Consider the following 22839-nt stretch of genomic DNA (forward strand, 5'->3'; position numbering starts at 1 on the left):
AATAAAAACAACTCATAGACACAGACAAAAGCATGGTGATTCCCGAAGGGAAAGGGGCGTGGGGGGAGGGTTAAGAGGGTAAAGGGGGATAAATGGTAATAGAAGGAGACTAGACTTGGGGTGGTGAACACACAATACAATATACAGATGTGTTATAGAGTTGTGCACTGGAAACCTATATAATTTCATTAACCATTGTCGCCAATAAATGCAATTTTTTAAAAGCCAAACAATTAATTTAATTATTCTCTGGGGATCTTCTTGGCATGATTTCACTATTAAATTTAACAAAAAGGTAACTTCCATCTGCTTCTAATGCTCAAACTTGGAAAATTAAAATATGGTGTCTAATTATGAGAGTATTGTTACTTCTTCCATAAGATCATGCCTCGGAATCGCCTCACCTCATTGGATGGTGATATGATGATTAATTTTGGATGTTAACATTTTAAATGTTATATGTCTTTCAAATCCATGCATTATAAAACACAGCTAAACTGTGTATATATCCAGAAGTATTTTTACATATGTTAACCACTTGCTAACATTCATAGAGCTCTGAATTTTGTGAATTGAATTGGTGAGAATGGGATTTGAGACTTCAGATATCTGACTCCTAAACCCATTGTGGTTTTTTTTAAATTTCTTTATTGATTAAGTTATTACATATGTGTCCTTATCCCCCCATTACCCCCCACCCCCCCTCCACTTGTGCCCTCAACCCCCTGATGTCTGTGTCCATTGGTTAGGCCTATATGCATGCATATAAGTCGTTTGGTTGATCTCTCCCCCTTACCCCCTCTCCCCTACCTTCCCTCTGAGGTTTGATGGTCTGATCAATGCTTCTCTGTCTCTGGATCTGTTTTTGTTCATCAGTTTATGTTGTTCATTATATTCCATAAATGAGTGAGATCATGTGATATTTATCTTTCTCTGACTGGCTTATTTCACTTAGCATAATGCTATCCAGTTCCATCCATGCTGTTGCAAATGGTAAGAACTCCTTCTTTTTTACCACAGCATAGTATTCCATTGTGTAGAGGTACCACAGTTTTTTAATCTGATGGGCACTTAGGCTGTTTCCAAATCTTAGCTATGGCAAAAGAAACCATCAACAAAACAACAAGAAAGCCCACTGCATGGGAGAACATATTTGCCAATGTTATCTCTGATAAGGGATTAATCTCCAACATTTACAGGGAACTCATACAACTTAACAAAAGGAAGATAAACAACCCAATCAAAAAAAAAAATGGGCAACAGACCTAAATAGATACTTTTCGAAAGAAGACAGAAGGAAGGCCAAGAGACATATGAAAACATGCCCATTGTCTTTTGAAAAACTAGCTTTACCTCCCCCAAAATATTTAAATATTTTCCACTTATTAACCAAGATAAAGAATTACTTTTAAAATTAGAAATGTGAGAAATGGAGACCTTATATTTGTTTATTTCTTTTATAGAGAGAACCAGAGTGGGTGTTTTATTTTAGCTCAGTGTGTCTTCTCTACGCTGATCAATAATTACCAAATCTGTATAATTATATGTATGTGATTGATGAGCAATTGTGATAAGTGCTAACAGATGTTAAACTGTACTTCCAAAATTTAGAAGGAAATGAGTTTGCTTGTTACATAACCCCCTCTCTCTTCAACATACAAGGTCATTCATTGATAGCATGCATGTATATTTTTTACATCAACACTTTTGCTAGCATCTGCTCAAACAAGTGGTTTAATTCAAACATGGTTAATATAAATTACTATATTATTTATATCTGTGATCATACAAACACATGGCACCTTTATATCCTGTTAAATTAATTACCTTTGGGAATAATGGCAGTGACTATAATTGAATTCTGCATTATTTTTATAAAAATTTAAATAAGACCCTATCTGTTATGCTATGGTTATAATATGATTTAAAATGATATAAGATAAAATTAAATAACTTTCAGTCATTCCATCGACCTAAAAATACTTGAGGAACTAGAAGGATATATCACTAGCCACACCACACTTTTTTTTATATATATATTTTATTGATTTTTACAGAGAGGAAGGGAGAGGGATAGAGAGTTAGAAACATCGATGAGAGAGAAACATCGATCAGCTGCCTCCTGCACACTCCCTACTGGGGATGTGCCTGCAACCAAGGTACATGCCCTTGACCGGAATCGAGCCTGGGACCCTTGAGTCCACAAGCCGACGCTCTATCCACTGATTAGGGCCACCAGACCATTCTTTAAAAAATTATCTATAATCCTACCACCATTTTATTTTATTTTATGCTGTAGTCCAGAGAACATAGTGCCTGGATTGGATGATGTGGCTCAGTGATTGAGCATCAACTTAGAACCAGGAGATCGGGGTTCAATTCCTGGTCAGGGCACATGCCTGGGTTGCCGGCTTGATCCCCAGTAGGAGGCATGCAGGAGGCAGCCGATCAATGATTCTCTCTCTTTCTCCTTCTCCCTACCGCTCTGAAATCAATTTTTAAAAAATTATTTTTTAAGATGCCATAGCAACAAGGCATTCTTGTTGCTTTCTAGGGAGGGGCACTGTTTGGTGCCATCATGCTAATCCGAGTCTTCTCATCGCCTCGGAGTCTGGCAGCTCCTTCCAAAGACCCCAGTCATGAATGGAGCTCCCCAGAAACGCTGCCTGTGAACATTGTGCATAACTCATGTTCTCCATTGTGCTTTGTTGCATGGATTTCTGCTGCGAAATTCCCAGCCTCATCCAAAAAGACCTTCCAAGCTTGGAAGACCCCCAGAGCTGGGAAGTGTTCAAAAATGTGGCATCGGTGTCTCCAGTCAGGCCACGAAAGGCAGTGGCTGGTGTCGCCTGCCAGCTGGTTAGCATTCAGCTGCTTCAGCGGCGCTGAACTCCAGGCCGCTGGGAACTTCTCCATTTTCCCGGCCAAATGGAAGAGGGCATCGCCTGTGAGATGCAGGAGCTACACCAAAAGGATGTCAAAGGAGCTAATTCTGTATCTAGTCGTTACACATAACACAATCAGGGAACCCGAATATTATTAGTGGCATTTCTTAAGATCGGTATGTTTTTACAGATAGAACTAGAAGGTTATTGCTCCTGAAGATTGGCGAGTCCATTTATGATTTTTATGCTGGGTTTGTTCGCAGTGGATTAGTGCTCGGGTGTTCCATTTGGTTTTAATATGCTGTAGTGCCTGGGAATTTCAATGAATATTGATTTAGAATTAAAATTATAAGCCAACCAGTGTAGTACTGTGAAAGGTAATGTAATAATAGTCTTTAGGGCTTAGACAAGCCACTTTATTTGGTGTAAATGAACAGATAAAGATATTTGAGCAACTGCATCATCGAATTATTTAAAAAAAAATATTTGTACTGATTTCAGAGAGGAAGGGAGAGAGAGATAGAAACATCAATGATAAGAAAGAATCATTGATTGGCTAACTCCTGCAAGCCCTACACTGGGGATCGAACCCGCAACCTGGGCATGTGCCCTGACTGGGAATCAAACCGTGACTTCCTGGTTCATAGGTTGATGCTCAACCACTGAGCCACACTGGCCGGGCGGCATCATCTAGTTTTTATGCTGCTTTTCCTTTGATATTAAGTCCAAAATATCTAATATCAACATTCATAGCTCCTATATTTGGGGGGGACCAACTCTACATGTGTCATTTTAAAGAAATCATTGTAGTGAGTATATTTTAAATACAATGAGTACATTTATGTATTTACATAGAACTTAAATACTAACTTTTTTTTAAAAAAAAGGTCAACAGCAATGTGGCAATGACGTAGGCATGATGGAAGTAGAATGTGTTGATATCATTCTTGTTTCCCAGGCTTTGTTGGGAGCAGGGTCAGGATAAATGACAATACCTATTGTGGTAGGAAGTATACATTACGTGGACACACAGAATAACGGACGCTCGCAGGTCAGAATTTTGAGCAGCAAACATACAACTCTAATCAACTAATAGAGGCTCCTTCGTGCCAACAAAAACATTTTCCAAGTAATGTTCTGGCTGAGCTGGTTACGGCCCATTGGTGTGCTGTGCAGAACGGCGGCACCTCTAAAAGGGCCAAGTTACATTAAACTCTAATGATTGTGCCTATTTCATCCGAGATGCCCAGCGTTATGATGGGAAGGCATTTATGTTCTGTGAAGGCTTCAGGTAGCATTATTTCGATATAACAGTGCTCTTATTTAACATCAGCATAACGCGTCTGCTGGGATGGATCCCCTGGATGCTAGGGAAAATGCTCTCCTCCTGATAACCACACCCTACAGCGTGTTTTCAACTCAGCACCCTGTCGCTTCCTTTTTTCCAAAATGTAATGAATGCCTGGTCTAGTTGCAACTCAGGTGAACCTTAATCTCCAGGAAAGAAAAAAACTGCACCCCAAGATGGCAATGCCTGCACAGTCATTGGGTCCTTCTTGTTTCTCACGTTACTCCAAGGTCAAAGTGCTCTGTGTCAGTCATGATGTGCTAGATTATCTTGCCAGAAAGTAAGCGAATAAACCAACTAATAACCCCTTAATCTTGATAGCTTTACATGAAAAGATTTCTTTTTTTTAAATTTTTTGAAATATATTTTTATTGATTTCAGAGAAGAAGAGAGAGGGAGAGAGATATAGAAGTATCAATGATGAGAAGAATCATTGATGGACTACCTCCTGCACGCCCCCTACTGGAGATTGAGCCCGTAACCCGGGCATGTGCTCTGACCAGGAATAGAACAGTGACCTCCTGGTTCATAGGCCGATGCTCAACCTTTGAGCAACGTTGACTGGGCACACATAAAAATATTTTAAAGTATCCGAATTGCAAGAAATTCACCCCCATCTTATCTCGCTTAGTATCATTTTTGAGCCCTTGAGGTCAGAGGTTTTCCTACACTCATCTATATTATTAGCACGATTTCTGATAATAATAGACAGTAAATAGTAAACTATTAATGAAATGCTTTTTTTGGGGGGGGGGAATTGGTTTTATTAACTGATTTCAGAAAATGAAAACTTTGTTAAAGCTGTTTTATAACCATTCCTGCCATTTTTTAAATTTGGCATATCCCTAAAAGTCATTCTGCAGTTTGAGAAATTGCTACTCGGGTTGAATTTGGGTTTCAAAGTATGTTGTCCACAATAATTATTGTAAAAAAAAACAACCACAAACAAAAACAGTTTCTCATTTGATCAGGCTTTTAAAATTCTTCTACAGCTTCAGAATGTCCTTGAGTTTTTACATTTTCACTCTAAAGTGAATAGACAAAGGAATCATTAGAGTGATGAAAATAAATTCATTCTCTCTTTTTTTTCAACTTCCCTTAGAAAATGAAAAAATATTACTTTGGTTTTTCCTTTTTTAACAACTTTACATTCAAATTCTATGCATAGTGAAATGATTTTTTATTTTTTGCTTCTTGGGGCGGTGGGGAATCAGTGAGAACTGTTTAAGTGGCTTATTTTTTCCTCTACATGACCTGGTTTTAGAATATGTACTCCCATTAAATAAATGGATAAATATTGCTTCTCCTACTCATAACACGTGACATAGTATTATAAGTATGGAGTGCTGTAAGGAATCTAGTGACCCCAGCTAACCTACCAAGTGAACTTGACAAATGAAAAACTTCAGCTAGATTATGTATTTATGAATAAAAAAATAAATTTGCTTTTCAGGGAGTTTGGCCGCTGGAAAGTTAATAACCTGGCAGTTGAGAGAAGAAATTTCCTCGGCTCCCCTCTGCCTCTTGCCCCCGAATTCTTCCGTAACATCAGACTTTTGGGACGTCGGCCTACCCTTCAGCAAATCACAGAAAACCTTATCAAGAAATATGGGACCCATTTCTTGCTATCTGCTACTCTGGGAGGTACGACTCTTTGAAAATACTTGTGCCTGTGTGTGCTTGTGTGTAAACCTGTATAAACCAAGGAAAAGTGTTGATTAGTCCAGAGAGTTGCAGTTTGAATAATTCTAGAATCCACTCATTAACTTATTCAACACATTGACTGAGTTTTTCCTAAAGGCCTTGTATGGCATTGACAAGGTAGATGAGTATCACTTAGTTATGTTAGTGATATTATAATAGTGCGGACAGCGAGAAAGTTACAAAATATCCTAATAATTATGGAAACAGATTCTGAAAAAGCTGTGTCTATTGGGCTTAATAATGTCAGTTATTATTGATGTAATAAAAGCTGAAATAACAGTAGAGTATTATTTCCATAGGGTCTCATTTTAAAAAATCCAGTGGTTTCAAAACACATATAGCCCTGGATGGTTTAGCTCAGTGGATAGAGTGTCAGCCTGTGGACTGAAGGGTCCTGGTTTCAATTCTGGTCAAGGGCATGTACCTCAGTTGCAGGCTTTTCCACAGCCCGGGACCTTGGTCAGGCATGAGGAGGCAACCAATCAATGTGTTTGTCTCATATTGATATTTCTCTCTGTCTTTCCCTCTCTCTTCTACTCTCTCTAAAAATCAATGGAAAAATATCCTAGGGTGAGGATTAACAAAACAACAACAAACAAACATACAAAACACATATAGGGCTTCCCTGCCTCTATCAGCAGTATAGGGACTCAGAAGAATTTCAGGGCATAAAATATATTCTCCAAATAAGAAAGGAAGGAACAGAGCGAACACAGAGAGATCAAATAGTAGAGGATTCTCATGGACATTTATTTGTTTAGTTGCAAAATCATGGTGACTTTTTGATTTGTTTCATTGCCTTGGCATTATGGATGCCACATGTTGGGTTTAAGATTAGTTTTGGTTTTGTAGGTTTCGTGTGAGATTAAATTACTTCTTCAGGTCGACTCTTCCCAGGATCTCAATAGGTGATCTCAAAATTGCCGTGCTTCCGTTACTTACAAAGTCTTGCTCAGTCCTTTTATACAGGGGTTGGGTGCAATTCCCACCCTCACTCGCCTTCTGATCTCTGAGTCCCCAGTGATTTAGTGTTCCTGGTATTCTCTATTGGAGTTCTTTCTCTCCTCTCACTGTTATTTAGATTTCTCCTCAGGTGTCTGTTGTGTGATGTTAATAATTTAGCTAAAATATATGAAATTATTAAAGTGGCTCAAGGACATAAGCTATTTGCAATTAACAGGTGTACCAGGTTGATTTCAGGCAATTTTAGAATGATTGCTGTTGTAATTACACGAAAGCTTTCTTGTTGCTGTAAGTATATTTTTATCTTTGTATGTTTTACCTGACTGGGCATGAAATTGTATTACTCTGTATTTTTTAAAAAAAATTCAGATTGGTGGTATATAACTTCAGTTAATTCTCTCTCACTCTCCTTAATTAACTAACACTAGGAAACTACTCCAATACTAACATACCATGAATGTCATGTGTATAGCACACATTTTAAACACAAAGCCATTTATTTTGTAACTAGGGATTGCCTGAGTAACAAGATTTTCAACTAAATTCAAACATGTTTTAAAACAAGTTGAGTGTAGAATAGTCACTTTCAGTATTAGAGTGTTGAAAAGGAAAGAAATAAAAATATGAATAAATAAAAAAAAGTAATTTAGGACATCGTATTATTGACTTAGACATAAAACTTTGGATAGCAAATTTGAAGCCTTCAATGGGGTATTTTATGATAGATAAAGCCAGCGATTGAGTTACTTTCCTATAGGGGTAAATAAATTATAAAAAGCCTTCTTCAATATATATATCATTTTCTTCATTTATTTCATCTTATAGCTTCCAGGCTATTTATCAATATAGAAATTCAGCTGCTTCTCTTCTTATAATGATATCTAAACGCCATCACTGCTTAAATACCTAAAATAAGCTCCTCAATTTGCAGAATCAATCTTGAAAAAGATTGTACTCTTGGGATATATTGATTCCTAGCTAAGAAATATATTTCATGACTGTTGTTATAATAAATTTTATTATGATAAATATATGACACATACGGAAATAAAAGTGTATCTGTGTACTTAATATAGACATACAACAAAGAAAAAGGGTCCCGGGTTTGATTACGGTCAAGGGCACATGCCCAGGTTGCGGACTGGATATCTGGCCCTGGGTGGGGCTCATGCTGAAGACAACCAATCCAACCAATCAATGTGTCTCTCTCACATCAATGTTTCTCTCTCTCTATCTCTCCCCATAAGATGCCATAGGGGTTGAATAGCAATTAGATTCTTTTCTATTTTCTTGCATTACAAAGAAGTATAAGAAACGTAAATATTCTCATTTAATTTCAGAAATACCCAATTCTCACTTATGTCTGTGTGAATTACATTCCGTATAAAATGTCCACCAATTTTCATTCTGTGTCATATACCGCCTTCTTTCCACATTGACTAAAGGCTCTTTCTCATTTTCACTTGGTCTCTTGTTAGGAAGTACACATTTCTTTTATTTTAGTTTAGATTTAACCTAATTAAGGAAGCAAATCTGTCAAAAATATATGTAATGTATTTCTTAAGCAAATATGAAGACTTATTGAAAATGCATGGCACTATTTCCTCCATGAGGATGCATATTCTGTTTTAAGAAAAAGAACTGAAAGGAAAAGAAATAATTTCTGAAGCTTCTTATCCCATGGAATCATTAAAATAATGGCACTAAAGGAGCAAAAAAGGCTGGAATGCAGGTGTTTAAAACTAAGTATTTAGCTTGGCCTGTGTGGCTCAGTGGTTGAGTGTTGACCTATGAACCAGGAGGTCAAGGTTCAATTCCCAGTCAGGGCACATGCCTGGGTTGGGGCTCCATCCCCAGTAGGGGGCTGCAAGAGGCACCCGATCAATGTTTCTCTTTCATCATTGATGTTTCTATCTCTCTCTCCCTCTCTCTTCCTTTCTGAAATCAATAAATATATATATATGTGTATATATATTTTAAAACTAAGTACTCATACTAAAGATTAATTATATTGGTTTCTCTCTCTCTCTCTCTCTCTCTCTCTCTCTCTTGTTCAGTCTCATCTTTACCTCTCATGTTTCTATGATAAACAAAATGAAAAATTTGAAATTAAAGCAATACTGCTCATTAACTTTCAATTGTAAAGCAGTTATTGATTAAAAGGACTTGAAACTACTATCCTATATAATAAAGAGGTAATATTCAAATTGACCATCATTCCAACACACAAGATGGCAGCCCCCATGTGGTCAAAGATGGCCGACGCCCAGTGAACACAAGATGGCCACCACAAGATGGATGGCAGGGGAGGGCAGTTGTGGGCAATCAGGCAAGCAGGGGAGGGCAGTTGGGAGGGACCAGGCCTGCAAGGGAGGGCAGTTAGGGGAGACCAGGCTGGCAGAGGATGGCAGTTGGGAGCATCCAGGACTGCAAGGGAGTACAGTTGAGGGGGAGCCAGGCCTGCAGGAAAGGGCAGTTGGGGGGGACCAAGCCTGCAGGGGAGGGCAGTTGGGGGGGACCAGGCCTGCAGGGGAGGACAGTTAGAGGTGACCAGGCCAGCAGGGGAGGGCAGTTAGGGGCAATCAGGCCAGCAGGGGAGCAGTTAGGCATTGATCAGGCTGGCATGGGAGTGGTTAGGGTGTGATCAGGTTGGCAGACAGAAGCAGTTAAGGGCAATCAGGCAGGCAGACAGGTGAGCGGTTGGGAGCCAGCAGTCCTGGATTGTGAGAGAGGTCCCAGATTGGAGAGGGTGCAGGCTGGGCTGAGAGAACCCCCCCAACCCCCTGTGCATGAATTTCATGCACCGGGCCTCTAGTGTAAATAATAATAAGATATAATAATAAGATAATGAAGGAAATGAGGTTAACATGGTTATGTCAGTTGATCTTAGTCATAAGATTCCTTGACACTAAGTCAAAGATAAATGTTCAGTTTAGAATAGTATAAAGTTGATTATATATTTTTTATCCTTCTTCATAGTCCTTTGCTAAGGTAGATAAATCTCCTGCCTGCTCCTTTGACAAGTATGTGCTGGGTTACCTATAACAGTTCAAACACCCAAGACCTCCCTTAAAGGAACACACAGGTCACTGATAAAGACAGACGTTGAAACTGGTAATAAATGGTGCTGTGATTTAGAGCCTCATTACTCACGTGTGGACCATGCTCCCACCGTCCCAGCATCACCTTGGAGCTTGTTACAAATGCAGAATCTCCGATTTCATCTCAGGTTAATGAATCAGAATCCACACGTTAACAAGGCCTCCGGGTGATTTATATGCACATTACACTTGAGGAGCCCTGTTTAGAGTTTTTCTATAAATGTAGAGTGCTCCTGAGTGTTCCAGAAATCTCCCTTCTGAGAATTCGTCTCACCAAAAGAAGAGCAGGAATCTGCTAACCACACACAACAGAAATGTTCACTATAGCGTTGTTGGTAAACAGCTCCAAAATAGAAGTAACTTAATTACATTTCACTCAGGGTGGACTCATTTCATCTACCCTTGGAACTATTTATTTCCAATTCTTCCATCCCCCTCCTCCCCACAATGTTATTGTTCCATAGAGAGGAATACGGTATGGTGGGCAATTTTGTTTAGAAAAATTTCAGATGTATTTGGGAGATTCCTGTTAATAGCCATGAGGTCAGTTTTCCCTCAGAGTGTTGTGCAAAACATAGGATGTTTCTTTCTCAAAGCTGCATACGGCTCGCTATTCCCTTTCCTGTAATACTTCGCAGATGCCAATTGGTGTTAAGCCAACATGTCTGTTTTTTAGCGTCTTTATATATTTGGTTCTGCTTCTTGTCAGAAGCCTATTTTTCTGAGATTGTTTTTTCCCCCATTATGTCTGTTTGCTTTTAAAATAGTCTTATTTTCTATAACATTATCTTAGTAGAAAGATAGATATTATCAGGACGAGTGCCTTTTAACATATTAGGCCAAAGAAGGATGGTCATCGTAGCAAAAGCAAAACAAACATGGTGGGAACTGAAATATAATTTCTAAAAGGACAGCAATACCCAAAATAACCCACGGATTTTAGTTCACGGGATAATCAGATCTGTCTTTACCGAAAATAGAATAACATTTTTAAACTAAAAGGACACATTGAAAGGAAAACCTACAATTAGATTTAAGCTACGTTTGCAATGGTTATTTCTGGAAGACGGATTTCTACTCAACTAGCGGTTCTTTATAAGTAAAACTCGCACGAAAGCAAAACAGATATTCACAGGGAGATCTTCTAGTGGAAGGAAATAAAATGACCAGGAAGATATCAGCCATAAACACACTTTGTTATTTCCCCCTGGGTGGAATGGTAAACATTATAGGTCAGTAGACAAACCCAAGGTTAGTAGTAATGACACAATAAGATACAGCCCACCTCTAAGAGTTGGCTTTGTTGCAATTTTAAAAATCTCTGGGGCCCCAGTGATTGAACCACTGGTGGGGCTCAGTGGTTGAGCGTCGACCTATGAACCCAGGAGGTCACAGTTCGATTCCAGTCAAGGGCACATGCCCAGGAGGCAGCAGATTAATGATTCTCTCTCATCATTGCAGTTTCTATCTCCCTCCCTCTCCCTTCGTCTCTGAAATCAATAAAAATATATTTTGGCTGAAACCGGTTTGGCTCAGTGGATAGAGCGTCGGCCTGCGGACTCAAGGGTCCCAGGTTCGATTCTGGTCAAGGGCATGTACCTTGGTTGTGGGCACATCCCCAGTAGGAGGTGTGCGGGAGGCAGCTGATCGATGTTTCTCTCTCACCGATGTTTCTAACTCTCTATCCCTCTCTCTTCCTCTCTGTAAAAAATCAATAAAATATATTTAAAAATATATATATATATATTTTAACAAAATCTCTGTGGATTGTAACTGTAAGAGGAACTATGTGTTCCTGGTGTTATCGATTTTGACCTGGGCCCTCTTGGGTCCTCTCTGGTGCCTCCTCTTTGGACCATGCTGTCTTCCTGATAGAGGAGAAAAGCAAAACAATGGCTGTAGCGTTGCCATGATGCTCCAGACTTGTCCTGGATCATGACATATCCGGTTTGCATGTCTACCTCTGAGCTAAGCACTTTCCTCTCCAATACCCAGGCTAAAGGAAGTCATTCATGAACAACCCCCAGTTCTTCTCAACATTGGACCTTTATTCACATTTGCATCCATGATGGCAGAAGCAGTAGTTGCAAAAAGGAATCCAGTCTGGCCCTTGCTGGTTTGGCTCAGTAGATAGAGTGTCGGCCTGCCTACTGAAGGGCTCTGGGTTTGATTCCAGATCAGGGCACATGCCCAGGTTGGGGAGGGCTCGATCCCCAGTAGGGGGCGTGCAGGAGGTGGCCGATCAATGACTCTCTCTCATCATTGATGTTCCTATCTCTCTCTCCCCCTCCGTTCCTCTCTCTGAAATCAATAAAAATATATTTTTAAAAATAAATAGGAGATTTGCCCTTTTGTTGTTTATTGCTCTTTTGTTTCACCATGTCTGATATTTCCCCACTTGCAGGTAATTGAAAAATTGGATTTTAAGTGGGAAATGGAATAACGTCCCATACATTTAATGCAGGAGAGGAGTCGCTCACCATTTTTGTGGACAAGCGGAAGCTGAGCAGAGGATCTGAAGGAGCTGATTCCAGCACCAACAGCTCCTCGGTCACCCTGGAGACGCTGCATCAGCTTGCTGCCTCCTACTTCATCGACAGGGACAGCACCCTGCGGAGGCTCCACCACATCCAGATTGCATCCACTGCCATAAAGGTAGGAGGGAGTTCACCCTCCATGTACGTCATGCCTTATTTCTCCTATCTCTAAAGTCCAGCTCTAGCCCTAGCCAGTTTGGCTCAGTGGATAGAGCATTGGCCTGAGGATTGAAGGGTCCGGGGTTCGATTCCCGTCAAGGCCACATACCTCCGTTGCAGGCTGGATCTCCCACCCCGGTTGGGGCATATGCAGGAGGCAACCAATCGATGTGTCTCTCTCACATCACTGTTTCTCGCTCTGTGTCTCCCCCGCTCTGTCCCACTCTTTCTAAAAATGAAAAATATTAAATGTTACTTAATTCAGTGGGACATGCCAATAATTCGAGGTGGATTTTGTTATTGTTGATAATCCACCTCGAATTATTGGCATGTCCCACTGAATTAAATAATTGTGTTCTAGAATTATTTTAACATTCCCTCTTGTCGTGAGGTATGTCATACATTTAAAATGAAATGGTGTGTGTCTTGATGTAATTTTTTAACTCGATAATTGGGTCAAGGTGCTTCATGGCAGAATATTAACTGAAGTGCCCTTGAATTATGTAAGTTGATCCTGGGATACATAGGCTCCTCACAGACTGTGCATAGATAAAAATATTGTTTTAATAACATTGATTTTTTTTGGTAAATCTTCATATTTTATTTTATGCATTTTAAATACATTGTCCTTAGACGGGGATGACTCAAAGTGGGCAGTGACACCACAGTCATTAAGAAGTCTGCTTTGAGCAGTATTTTTCCCCAATGCTATTAAAATGAGGTGCAGATGTTTGGTTATAACTTTCGAGAAGTCGAGATACACCGTATTCTAGAATTCATGGATGAACCTCATGTGTTCACTAAAGTCCTTCGCTTGTGACTATATTTAGGTTAACTTTACTAAAGCTGAGAGAAAGGAAGAATGAGTCTTTTTTTAAAAAAAATACTTTATTTTTTTCAAAAGAAAGAGAGGAAGTGATTGTGGTTTCCAAAACAATAGACTTTTGGACATATTTTGCTGGCAATTTAGGTCAACACGTACTGTTTTGGCCAAGAGCCACTGCAAAGCTAACAGACCAGAGAGTTGGCAGAGCATGCTGGTGTGATCCTGGGTTAAGTTCACAAGAGTAAAATAAAATACAGAGAACATTTCTTTTTGTTTCAACCGCGGCAATTCATTATTATTGTAAAAAACAGTCTTTAAATATATTTTCTTGCTTTATGAGATTAAAATTAACGTGTAGTTTTTTTGATCAGTTAATTTAAAAGTTAGGCCTTCACTGTCTGGGAATGCTAGGAAAAACTAGCCCAAGAAATATCTTTTGTGGTGATGTACAGGAGAGAATAGAGGTGACATAGAAATACCTTTAGCTTAAGGGTTACACAAATAATACTACCCATCTTCAATATTGCTAGTGGATGAGGTTGGGAAAAAGAGTTCTGTACATGTAAATGACACATTTATACATTTATGGTTAGTTTACTTCTGACTGTAGGACTTAAGTTATACTGAGTAAGCAAATATATAAATAGCAGTTATGCTGGATAGATTAAAATGTAGCTGGCATGAAAGATGTTTTAGTTAATTTAAAAGTATTGTAAGGTATTGTTAGAGATCTTTAGCGTGAGGTTGCTGAGGAGAAATGGATTTTTTTTTTCCAGAAATCAATTTCGATGATATAAACAAGAACTTAAAGTGTATTTTCTAATAGAAGACATCATTGTTGTAAGTGTGTTTATTATATGGCTATTGATTTTTTTTTTTTGCTCAGCACCAAGTAGAATTATACAGTAGAGTTTCCTGTGCGCATTCGGAGAGAGAAATGTTCATTCACAGTTCATGTGAAGACTTAATGGATACTCGTACGTACTCTCTTCTCCCACAAGGGAGCTTGGATCACAAAGGCACGTGTCTTAATGGTGGAAACCACGGTGTGCGGGCATTTCTCTTAGGCTCTGGTGCTATTGCTAGGGATGATCATGCCTTAGGAAGCTTTGAGCTGGCTGTGGAAATGAGACACCAAGGAAAGTGGCTTTTCCGAGGGATGTAAGGACAGGTCTGAGGGAGAGAAAGGAGTGACCTGGAGCCTGGGAGAGGGGACAGCTCACCTTGCGAGTGCTGCAGGCCGTGCTCGCTGTCCATTAGCCATGGCAAGGAGTTCCGGAGCACATAATGGAAATGTTTGAAAATGTGTGCGGAGCCGGACTGGCGTGGCTCAGTGGCTGAGTGTCAACCTATGAACCAGGAGGTCACGGTTCAATTCCCGGTCAGGGCACATGCCCGGGTTGCGGGCTCCATCCCCCAGTAGGGGGCGTGAAGGAGGCAGCAGATCAATGATTCTGTCTCGTCATTGATGTTTCTCCCTCTCCCTTCCTCTCTGAAATCAATGAAAATATATATTTTTTTAAAAAGAAAAGGGTGAATGTGTGTCGAGTGGCTGGGAATGGGAAAAGTGAGGCTTTAGATCAGGGAGAGGAAACGGGAAGAGCATGGGAATGACATGGGGTGGACTGTAAACAGAAGCACAGCCACTGTTTATATAACCACTAGTAGCCCATTTGCAGGAAGAATCCTGCAAGCAGCTGCTGCGGCCGCATGTGCTGCCACCGCAGTTGCAGCCGCTGTGCCTGCACCCACATGCCGCTGCCGCCCGCCCCGCTCCGCCCCGCCCGGGCTTTCCCTCTGGCAGCCACCTTGCTTTCCGCTTTTCCTCCCTCTTCCTTCTAAGTTGTCTTCAGTCTTCACTCCTCCCTCCCTCAGCATATGCAAATTAACCGCCATCTTTGTTGGGTAATTTGCATACTCACCCTGATTGGCTGGTGGGCGTGGCTTTGGCTGGTGGGCGTGGCTTGGGCGTAGCGAAGGTGCAGTCAATTTGCATATTACTATTTTATTAGGTAGGATGTTTCAGTCAAGACGGACAGCGTTTACGGCAGTGGGACCATGAGATTATAAGGGAGCGAAATTTTCCATGGCCTAGTGATGTTGGAGTCACCGAAAAGTCTCAGTACAAGACATTGCGCATGTGTTTGCAGTGATGCTGGTGTAAACAGACCTACTAAGCTGCCAATCAGACAAAAGGACAGCATGTGCCATTCTAGGAGCAGGTGATGCCTCTCGTTTTGTGTAAGTGCACTCTGTGATCTCGGGACAAAATCACCTAATGATGCGTTTCTCAGGACATATCCCCATGTTAAGTGGAGCAAGGATGGACACGTATCTTGCGCTGGAACTAAGAGAAAACGGAAATGAGGTTGTTCCTCTGGCAACAACATGGCTAAAAATCTAGTCCCAGAAGTACACAGGGAGCCCAAGAAAGGGGTCGTGGGAATGGGAGAGAGGGGAGGGCCAGCGGCCTTCAGGGTTTAATTTAGAGCTGAATGGGGTTCCCTTCTGAGTTAGCTGTAACGTTAAAGGCCTGGTGATTCTCTGCTCCAGGGTCAGCTGCAGCCAGGATGGTGGTGGCGGCTCCAGGGGAGTATTCTGGGCTCGCGTGTGTGTGGTCCATGTGCACTTGAGGAGGTGGCTTGGATTGCATGCACACTTCTTTAAAAAAAAAAAAAAAAAAAAGTGTTTTTAGCCCTAGCCAGTTTGGCTCAATGGATAGAGCATTGGCCTGTGGACTGAAGGGTCCCCGGTTCGATTCCGGTCAAGGGCATGTACCTGGGTTGCAGGCGCCCAGCCTTGTCAGGGGCATATGGGAGGCAACCAATTGATGTGTCTCTCCCACATCGGTGTTTCTCTCTGTCTCTCCCTCTCCCTTCCACTCTCTCTAAAAATCAATGGAAAAAATCTCCTCTGGTGAGGATTTTAAAAAAAAGAAAAAAAAGAAATCTTGTTTATTGATTTCAGAGAGGAAGGGAGAGAGATAGAAACATCCATGATGAGAGAGAATCATTGATCGACTGCCTCCTGCACGCCCCCCACTGGGGATCCAGCCCGCAACCTGGGTTAGCTATACATATTTGATGCGTAGTTATCAAGCGCTTATTGTATTCCCCCCAAAAGTAAGCTTGTTTATCTCCCAGTCTCTCCATCCGGAGCTCAGCTCAGTACAAGATAGGAACTCAATAAATGCTAATTGAAATTAAATGAACCTCACCCAGCGTGAGCAGGATTGATGGGGTTGTAGCCATCAGACACTGCAGCTACCCAGAGCTTCCGATTTCTAAAATTAGGCGAGTGCTTGCGACTACAGCACGGATGCCGAAACAGCTTTGAGAAGTTTCCCAGGAATCCCCGACGGGCTTTTATCTTTCCACATCCCCATCTTCCCTCTGCCTCTTGGTAGCAGAATAACAGCTCTTCAAATACGTGGGAAGAAATCACAAAACCCTCCTTTGGAAGCAGCTTGCTTTCTCATAAGGACTCATGGCTGCTCTTTTCTTTTATAATTATTCTGTTTATTTCACTTAACTGTTCTCCAAACAGCCATGATTGCAACATAGCAGAAAGAGGAACTCCTTCCGCGTAGCTAACATGTGAAGCTCTTTGGCAGAAACTCACATTTGGAATGCCTGCAGCACCTAGCTTGCAAGACTGTGCATGGCAATACTCCACACACATTTGTTGAATGGATTTTGTTGAAGTTGAGAAATATCAGCTGCCCGTCATCAAGGTGCTTAGAAGGAAAACATTTCTTCCTAAAGTAGGTACAGATCGGCTCTGTGTTGAATCCGTTTCCCAATGTATCTGACAACCTCAGTAGAGAAAACGTGTTCTCCACTGATGGAGTGAATAGGAATTCATTTTCTTTCAAAATTATCTTTTTATTACTCATCGGTGTCTGAAATCAAAGAAAGACTGGGTTGGTTTTCTCACATTTGATAACAGCTCTGGGAAGGAAAGTAAGGAACTTTTAGTTGGGATTGGAATGTGTGCATGGTTTATGAGCTACCTGGAGTTTTTGTTTCGTTTTGAAGGAAGAGTCTATTTTTTAGAGCAGTTTTAGGTTTACAATGAAATTGACAGGAAAATACAGAGATTTCTCCCATACCTCCTCCTTCTACACATGCATCGCCACCCCCATCATCAATATCTCCCATCAGAATGGTACCTTTGTTATAACTGATGAACCTATGTTGAAACATTACAATGACCCAAAGCCCATGGTTCACATTATGATCATTCTTGGTGTTGTACATTATGTGGGTTTGGACAAGAGCATAATGGCATATATTCATTATTGTGGTACCATTCAGAGTATTTGTGCTCTGAATACTCATCCCTCTTCTCGTCTTCCTCCCCCTACAACCATATTTTTTTTGCATGAATGCTGTTAAATATTTGATTAAGTTCAATGAAAGAAATAAAAGTTATATTGTAACTCCCCCATAGTTTTCTAAAATTGGTCCATCTACCTGTCAATGGATAATAACCAGGCATTATTGGCTGTCACATGTTTTTCTCAATTTCCTATTGCATTCCCAGGGATAGAGTTAAATACCTGATGGAGAAACAGCCTCCTATTTTCCTTTTCTCTACATATCTGTACCCACTTCCTGTTTCATCATGTCACATGATGTCTGAAAAAAGGCCGGAGAGCCCAACAATGAAGAGCCCTGATTCCGGAAACACATGCCTCAGGGTCGGCATCCCAGTTCCCCACCTGCTGATTGCATGATCTCACTTGAATTAACTTACATTCTCTATCTGTTTAATCGTCTAAAAATGGGAGATAATAATATCCCGTATGTTATACGGGCATCATGAATGTTAAAAGACTTAATATATTTAAGGCGCTGAGAATAGTGCCTAGCCCATATTAAGTGCTATACAGATGTTAACTATATTAATTAGCCTACAATGACAAGTCCAAGATGAGGCTAATAAATAGAGGACTCAGGAGCAAGCTCTAATACGGAAAAACAATTAGAGAGTAGCCGTCAGTCAGGGTCCCCTTACCCTCTTCAAAAGAATTGGTTATTGCAAAGGGAATCAAAGCGGGGTACAAAAGGGCAGACTACTTGTGAGAACTCACCTACAATAGAATAATCCATTTATTGGAATTTATGAAAACTCACTGAACCTGAGACAACGGCTCACTTGCTGGTGAACTTACGTATTTCTGCCCATAATCACTGGAAGGCAGTTGGGGAAAGTCCAAAATTCTTTCCAAATTTCCGTAAATTTGGGGGATCTCAAACTTAACCTTTTCTTTCTGAGTGGCCAGTTTCGATTTTTGCCTAGATTGTTATCATTAATTATGATACTGAGATGATTAGGTCTAGGTGTTCTTAGCTTGCCTTTTATCTTTTTAACAAAGTACTCATTTTTCATGAGTCAAGGAGATAAGAGACAGTTTGATCTCTCCTATCTTAAAATTAATAGCAATTTTTAACTCATTGGAAAAATGAGAAAAACCCTATGAAAGGTCATTTTCAAAATAAACTTTTCATTGAGTTGCAGTTTTGAAAGAAAAAAAAAAAAAGGCCTGACGTATGATATAAGGAAAGAAATGACCTCTATACCATTTACTGTCAGTTTTAACTTAATAAAGGGAGGACATTGGTAATAAATAACTGAGATCATTTTTACCAATAGAAATATTGACGCATCTGAGATCATTTTTACCAATAGAAATATTGACACATAAGAAATTATGTCAATTATCACCCATTAATAGAAATAATGACATATCATAAATTGTCAATCATCAACACTATCTTGACAACTCCTAACTCCGTCCTTCCATTCCCATCCTCAAACCCAAGTTCCCCTCTATTTTTTCCAATAGCCTAAAATGCTTTCCTCTGTTTATCACATTGTTGTCATTTCTAACTGGTTAGAAATAACCTCTGAATGCTATTCTCTACAATTCTTCTCTATACCTAATCAGCCAATGGGTTCTGTTGATTTCTCTGGTTCTTGCCCCATCCTCTCTGTTCCTAATGGGAATCTAGTTAGGCCCTTCTCGGCATAGAGCTGCCCCGCTGTTCTCCTTGACCCCATTGTATCACCTTGCAAATGCAGCCTGCATAGTGTCCCAAGAAAAATCCTCTACAATCCCTTCTGGATCCAAGTTGCTGGACACTTGGAAGGTTTCTTATTTCCTGTTCTATCTAATGCTCCATAGACAATAATCCCTGGAATTGAATGATGCAATGTCTCCGATCGTTACCTGCTCAACCATTTCAACACTGACTTGAGGGATGGAGTAAAGGAAAGGTTTATCAAATGTTTGGAAACTGGAAAGAAAGTAAACAGAGACACAAAACCAGCTCAGTATGCCGGGATATAAATGAATGTAAAGATAGGAAATGTTGTTAATATTTATGCAAAGTTTAAAAAGGATACTGCAGTCTAGACGGTTTGGCTCAGTGGAGAGAGCATTGACCCACAGACTAAAGGGTTTGGGTTCAATTCCGGTCAAGGGCACGTACCTGGGTTGCAGGCTTGATCCCTGGCCCCAGTCTGAGCGAGTGTGGGAGGCAACCAATCCATGTGTCTCTCTCACATCAATGTTTCTTTCTCTGTCTCTCTCCCTCCCTTCCACTCTCTCTAAAAATCGATGGAACAATATCCTCGGGTGAGGATTAACAACAACAACAAAAAGATATTGCATTCTTGAACACTCTAAGCCTTTAATATATTATTCCTACATCTTAAAACTTGAACATTTTTTGTCCAGGGGATTAAAGAAGACTGAGCTGGGTTTAAAAAGTAATTTGTGATGTGATATATAACCCTGAATTTATCTCCTGCCACTCGTTGAGGAATACTTTTCCCCATCAGCTGTTTCAGAGGAGCTCAAAGTGCCGACAGGGTATGCTGGGCATAGAATTTCTCTTTCAGATTGCTGTTTTTCTCTCTGGCTGCATCGTAAAAGGTAGAGGTTCAATTACTTTTACATTTTAAAGTGCACTTTAAAGTGCATTAACTTGCTAACATGTCTGCCCTGAAATGCTACCCTAATTTAATATCGGTCCTATAACTTTTCTCTGTCTAACCTAGGCAGAAATCTGACTTGACCTTAATTGTATTTTCTTTACTTTTAAGCGACAGTCCTCTCTGGCAATTTGTGGACTCATGCATGGGAAATTTGGGCATTTTAAAAATGATTGGATATTTTCTTTTAAATGTAGAGGTTTCTCTGAGAACTATAATAATCCTGTCAGGTTTAAAATACACAGCATTAGTCATGTGTGACTTATGTAAGCAGAAAAGGCCGAGCCTGTTTTAGTTAGGTGCCTGAGAAATCTACTCTCACCTTCCCATAACTCAGAAATGGCGAAAGCAATTTAGTTCAAACTCGCCGACAAGTTCACCTTTGGTCAAAGTTAAAGTTTGAAAAATCTCCTGCAAAATGGATCATGTCCAAGAGAAAACTGTGACCTAAAAAGAAGATACACATTTAAAAACTGTTCCTTTTCTTCCCCCTGCCCCCCAACTGAGTACATACTATTGTTACTTCATTTAAAATATTTCATTTTTCTTTTCTTTTTTACAGTTGTTTCCTATTTATTTTACTCTTCTTGTTGCTGTAGTTACTCCTCACCTGAGGATATTTTTCGATTGATTTTGAGAGAGAGAGAAAAACATTGATGTGAGAGAGACACATTGATTGCTTGCCTCCCGCACCAATCCAGACTGCAATTGAGGTACATGCCCTTGACCAGAATTGGAATCGAACCCTGGACCCTTCAGTCTGGGGGCCAACGCTCTATCCACTGAGCCAGACCGGCCAACGGCCATTTCACTTTTCTTGATATTTATCTCGATAGAAGTCCGTTGCTAGTTTTTAAATATGAAGCATCTATTACTTAAATTAGCTTTCTATTTTGGTAAGATGAGTGAAGCCATTTAATTACTCTCAGTTGAAGTAATAAAATTGTCAATTAAAGCAAAATGTATGCATAATATGTGATCCTGCAATCGTTAGATATAATCAAATGTTCGGTGCCCTATGTCAATGCAAAGTTGTCTAAACGTTTATAAATTACCCAATTAATTTGCTTACTTGGGGGATGTTTATTCCATATCTGTGATGTACCCAGCACCACAAGTTGTTAGGCCTTCAGAAATGAAAATGCTGTGCGTTTTAGCCTTGCAGTATTTAGTCTGGTGAGGCAGCTATATACCTACTAAAAAAGGCAACATGGCAAAAATAACCAGGTCAAGGACACTCACTGATTCTTGTCTAAGGGAATTGATAAGAATACTCAGATATATCAGATCTGGGTCTTATAGGATAAATAGTAGGGTAGTCGCATGGAAAGAAAGATCCAGGCAAAAGATGAAAGCTTTGAAATGGGAAAGGAAGGGCTATGCTAAGAAAATGCATAGAATTTCAGAGTCTGAAGGTCTCTGTGACAGATTTGTGACGTGTTTACTGAAGTTATCATGACATAAATTGAGTTGTTTTTCCCAGTTCTTTAGCTTTGCCCAATTTTCTACCCATGCCTTCAGTGTATCCTTGGCCAAATGAGTCTGTGGTTTCTCTGGCATTTAGGGAACATTTTTCCGTCCCTTTCATGTTGGCTTTGGTCATGTGACTTGGTCCATGGAATGTTAATGGACATGACACATGGGCTTGCAGTGTACTCTGTGGTGCTTCTGTCATTATCATGTGAGAAAGTCACTGTTCTGTGGCCTGGGCTGTTCCCAGAATGAACACGTGTGGGGCAGACATGTACCCACTACACATCCCGGATCCTGTGCCTCAGCAGACACACAGGCCACCAAGAATCAACCAAAACAAAGCTCTTTCTGAGACCAGATAGCTGATTATGGGACTACGGCACTGTAGTTACAAATATAGGTGAAGAAAGCAAGAAGCCAACTGGGGATCTGTAACAGTTTTGACATGTCCATAATTTTGTGGGGGATCTTGTTGGAATGGGAAATGTATCAACATTATAACTCAGAAACATTATTGGATTAGAAAAGTCTAATGGCATAGACATAAGTGAGGATGGTGTTGCAATAAATAATGGAAGACTAGACAAAAGCCTTAACTAATGCAATACCAATAGAGAAACATACAGGTTTGGGGATGTAGAATTTATTGCATGCCAACCAGTGTAAGGTGTAGGTGAAGTAGCCAGAGAACATGAAAGTGGATTTAGACCTGAGAGATATGCTAGACATGGTGCTTCCATTAATTTATAGGGCATGACAGGACACTGGTTTCATACATACAGAGCTAATAGAGTCCGTTTGTGACATGAAATGTATGAGGGTTTTTGTGAAAATCCAAACA

At 40.2% G+C, this 22839-nt stretch overlaps 1 protein-coding gene across 2 annotated transcripts in view; it reads left to right on the top strand.

The window, feature by feature from the left end:
* BRINP3 (BMP/retinoic acid inducible neural specific 3) overlaps positions 1 to 22839 on the top strand; it is a gene marked incomplete at both ends in the record, with an annotated part of 223916 nt that overhangs the window by 133143 nt on the left and 67934 nt on the right. The window contains 2 exons of one of the 2 annotated variants that reach the window (XM_079763782.1): positions 5687 to 5877; positions 12466 to 12656. In XM_079763782.1, coding sequence (XP_079619908.1) covers positions 5687 to 5877; positions 12466 to 12656 — 382 coding nt within the window. The remainder of the gene's footprint in view (positions 1 to 5686; positions 5878 to 12465; positions 12657 to 22839) is intronic. The other variant, XM_079763783.1, reaches the window with a different exon arrangement.

Source organism: Cnephaeus nilssonii (genome assembly GCF_951640355.1).
Source record: "Cnephaeus nilssonii genome assembly, chromosome: 23".
Lineage (NCBI taxonomy): Eukaryota > Metazoa > Chordata > Mammalia > Chiroptera > Vespertilionidae > Cnephaeus > Cnephaeus nilssonii.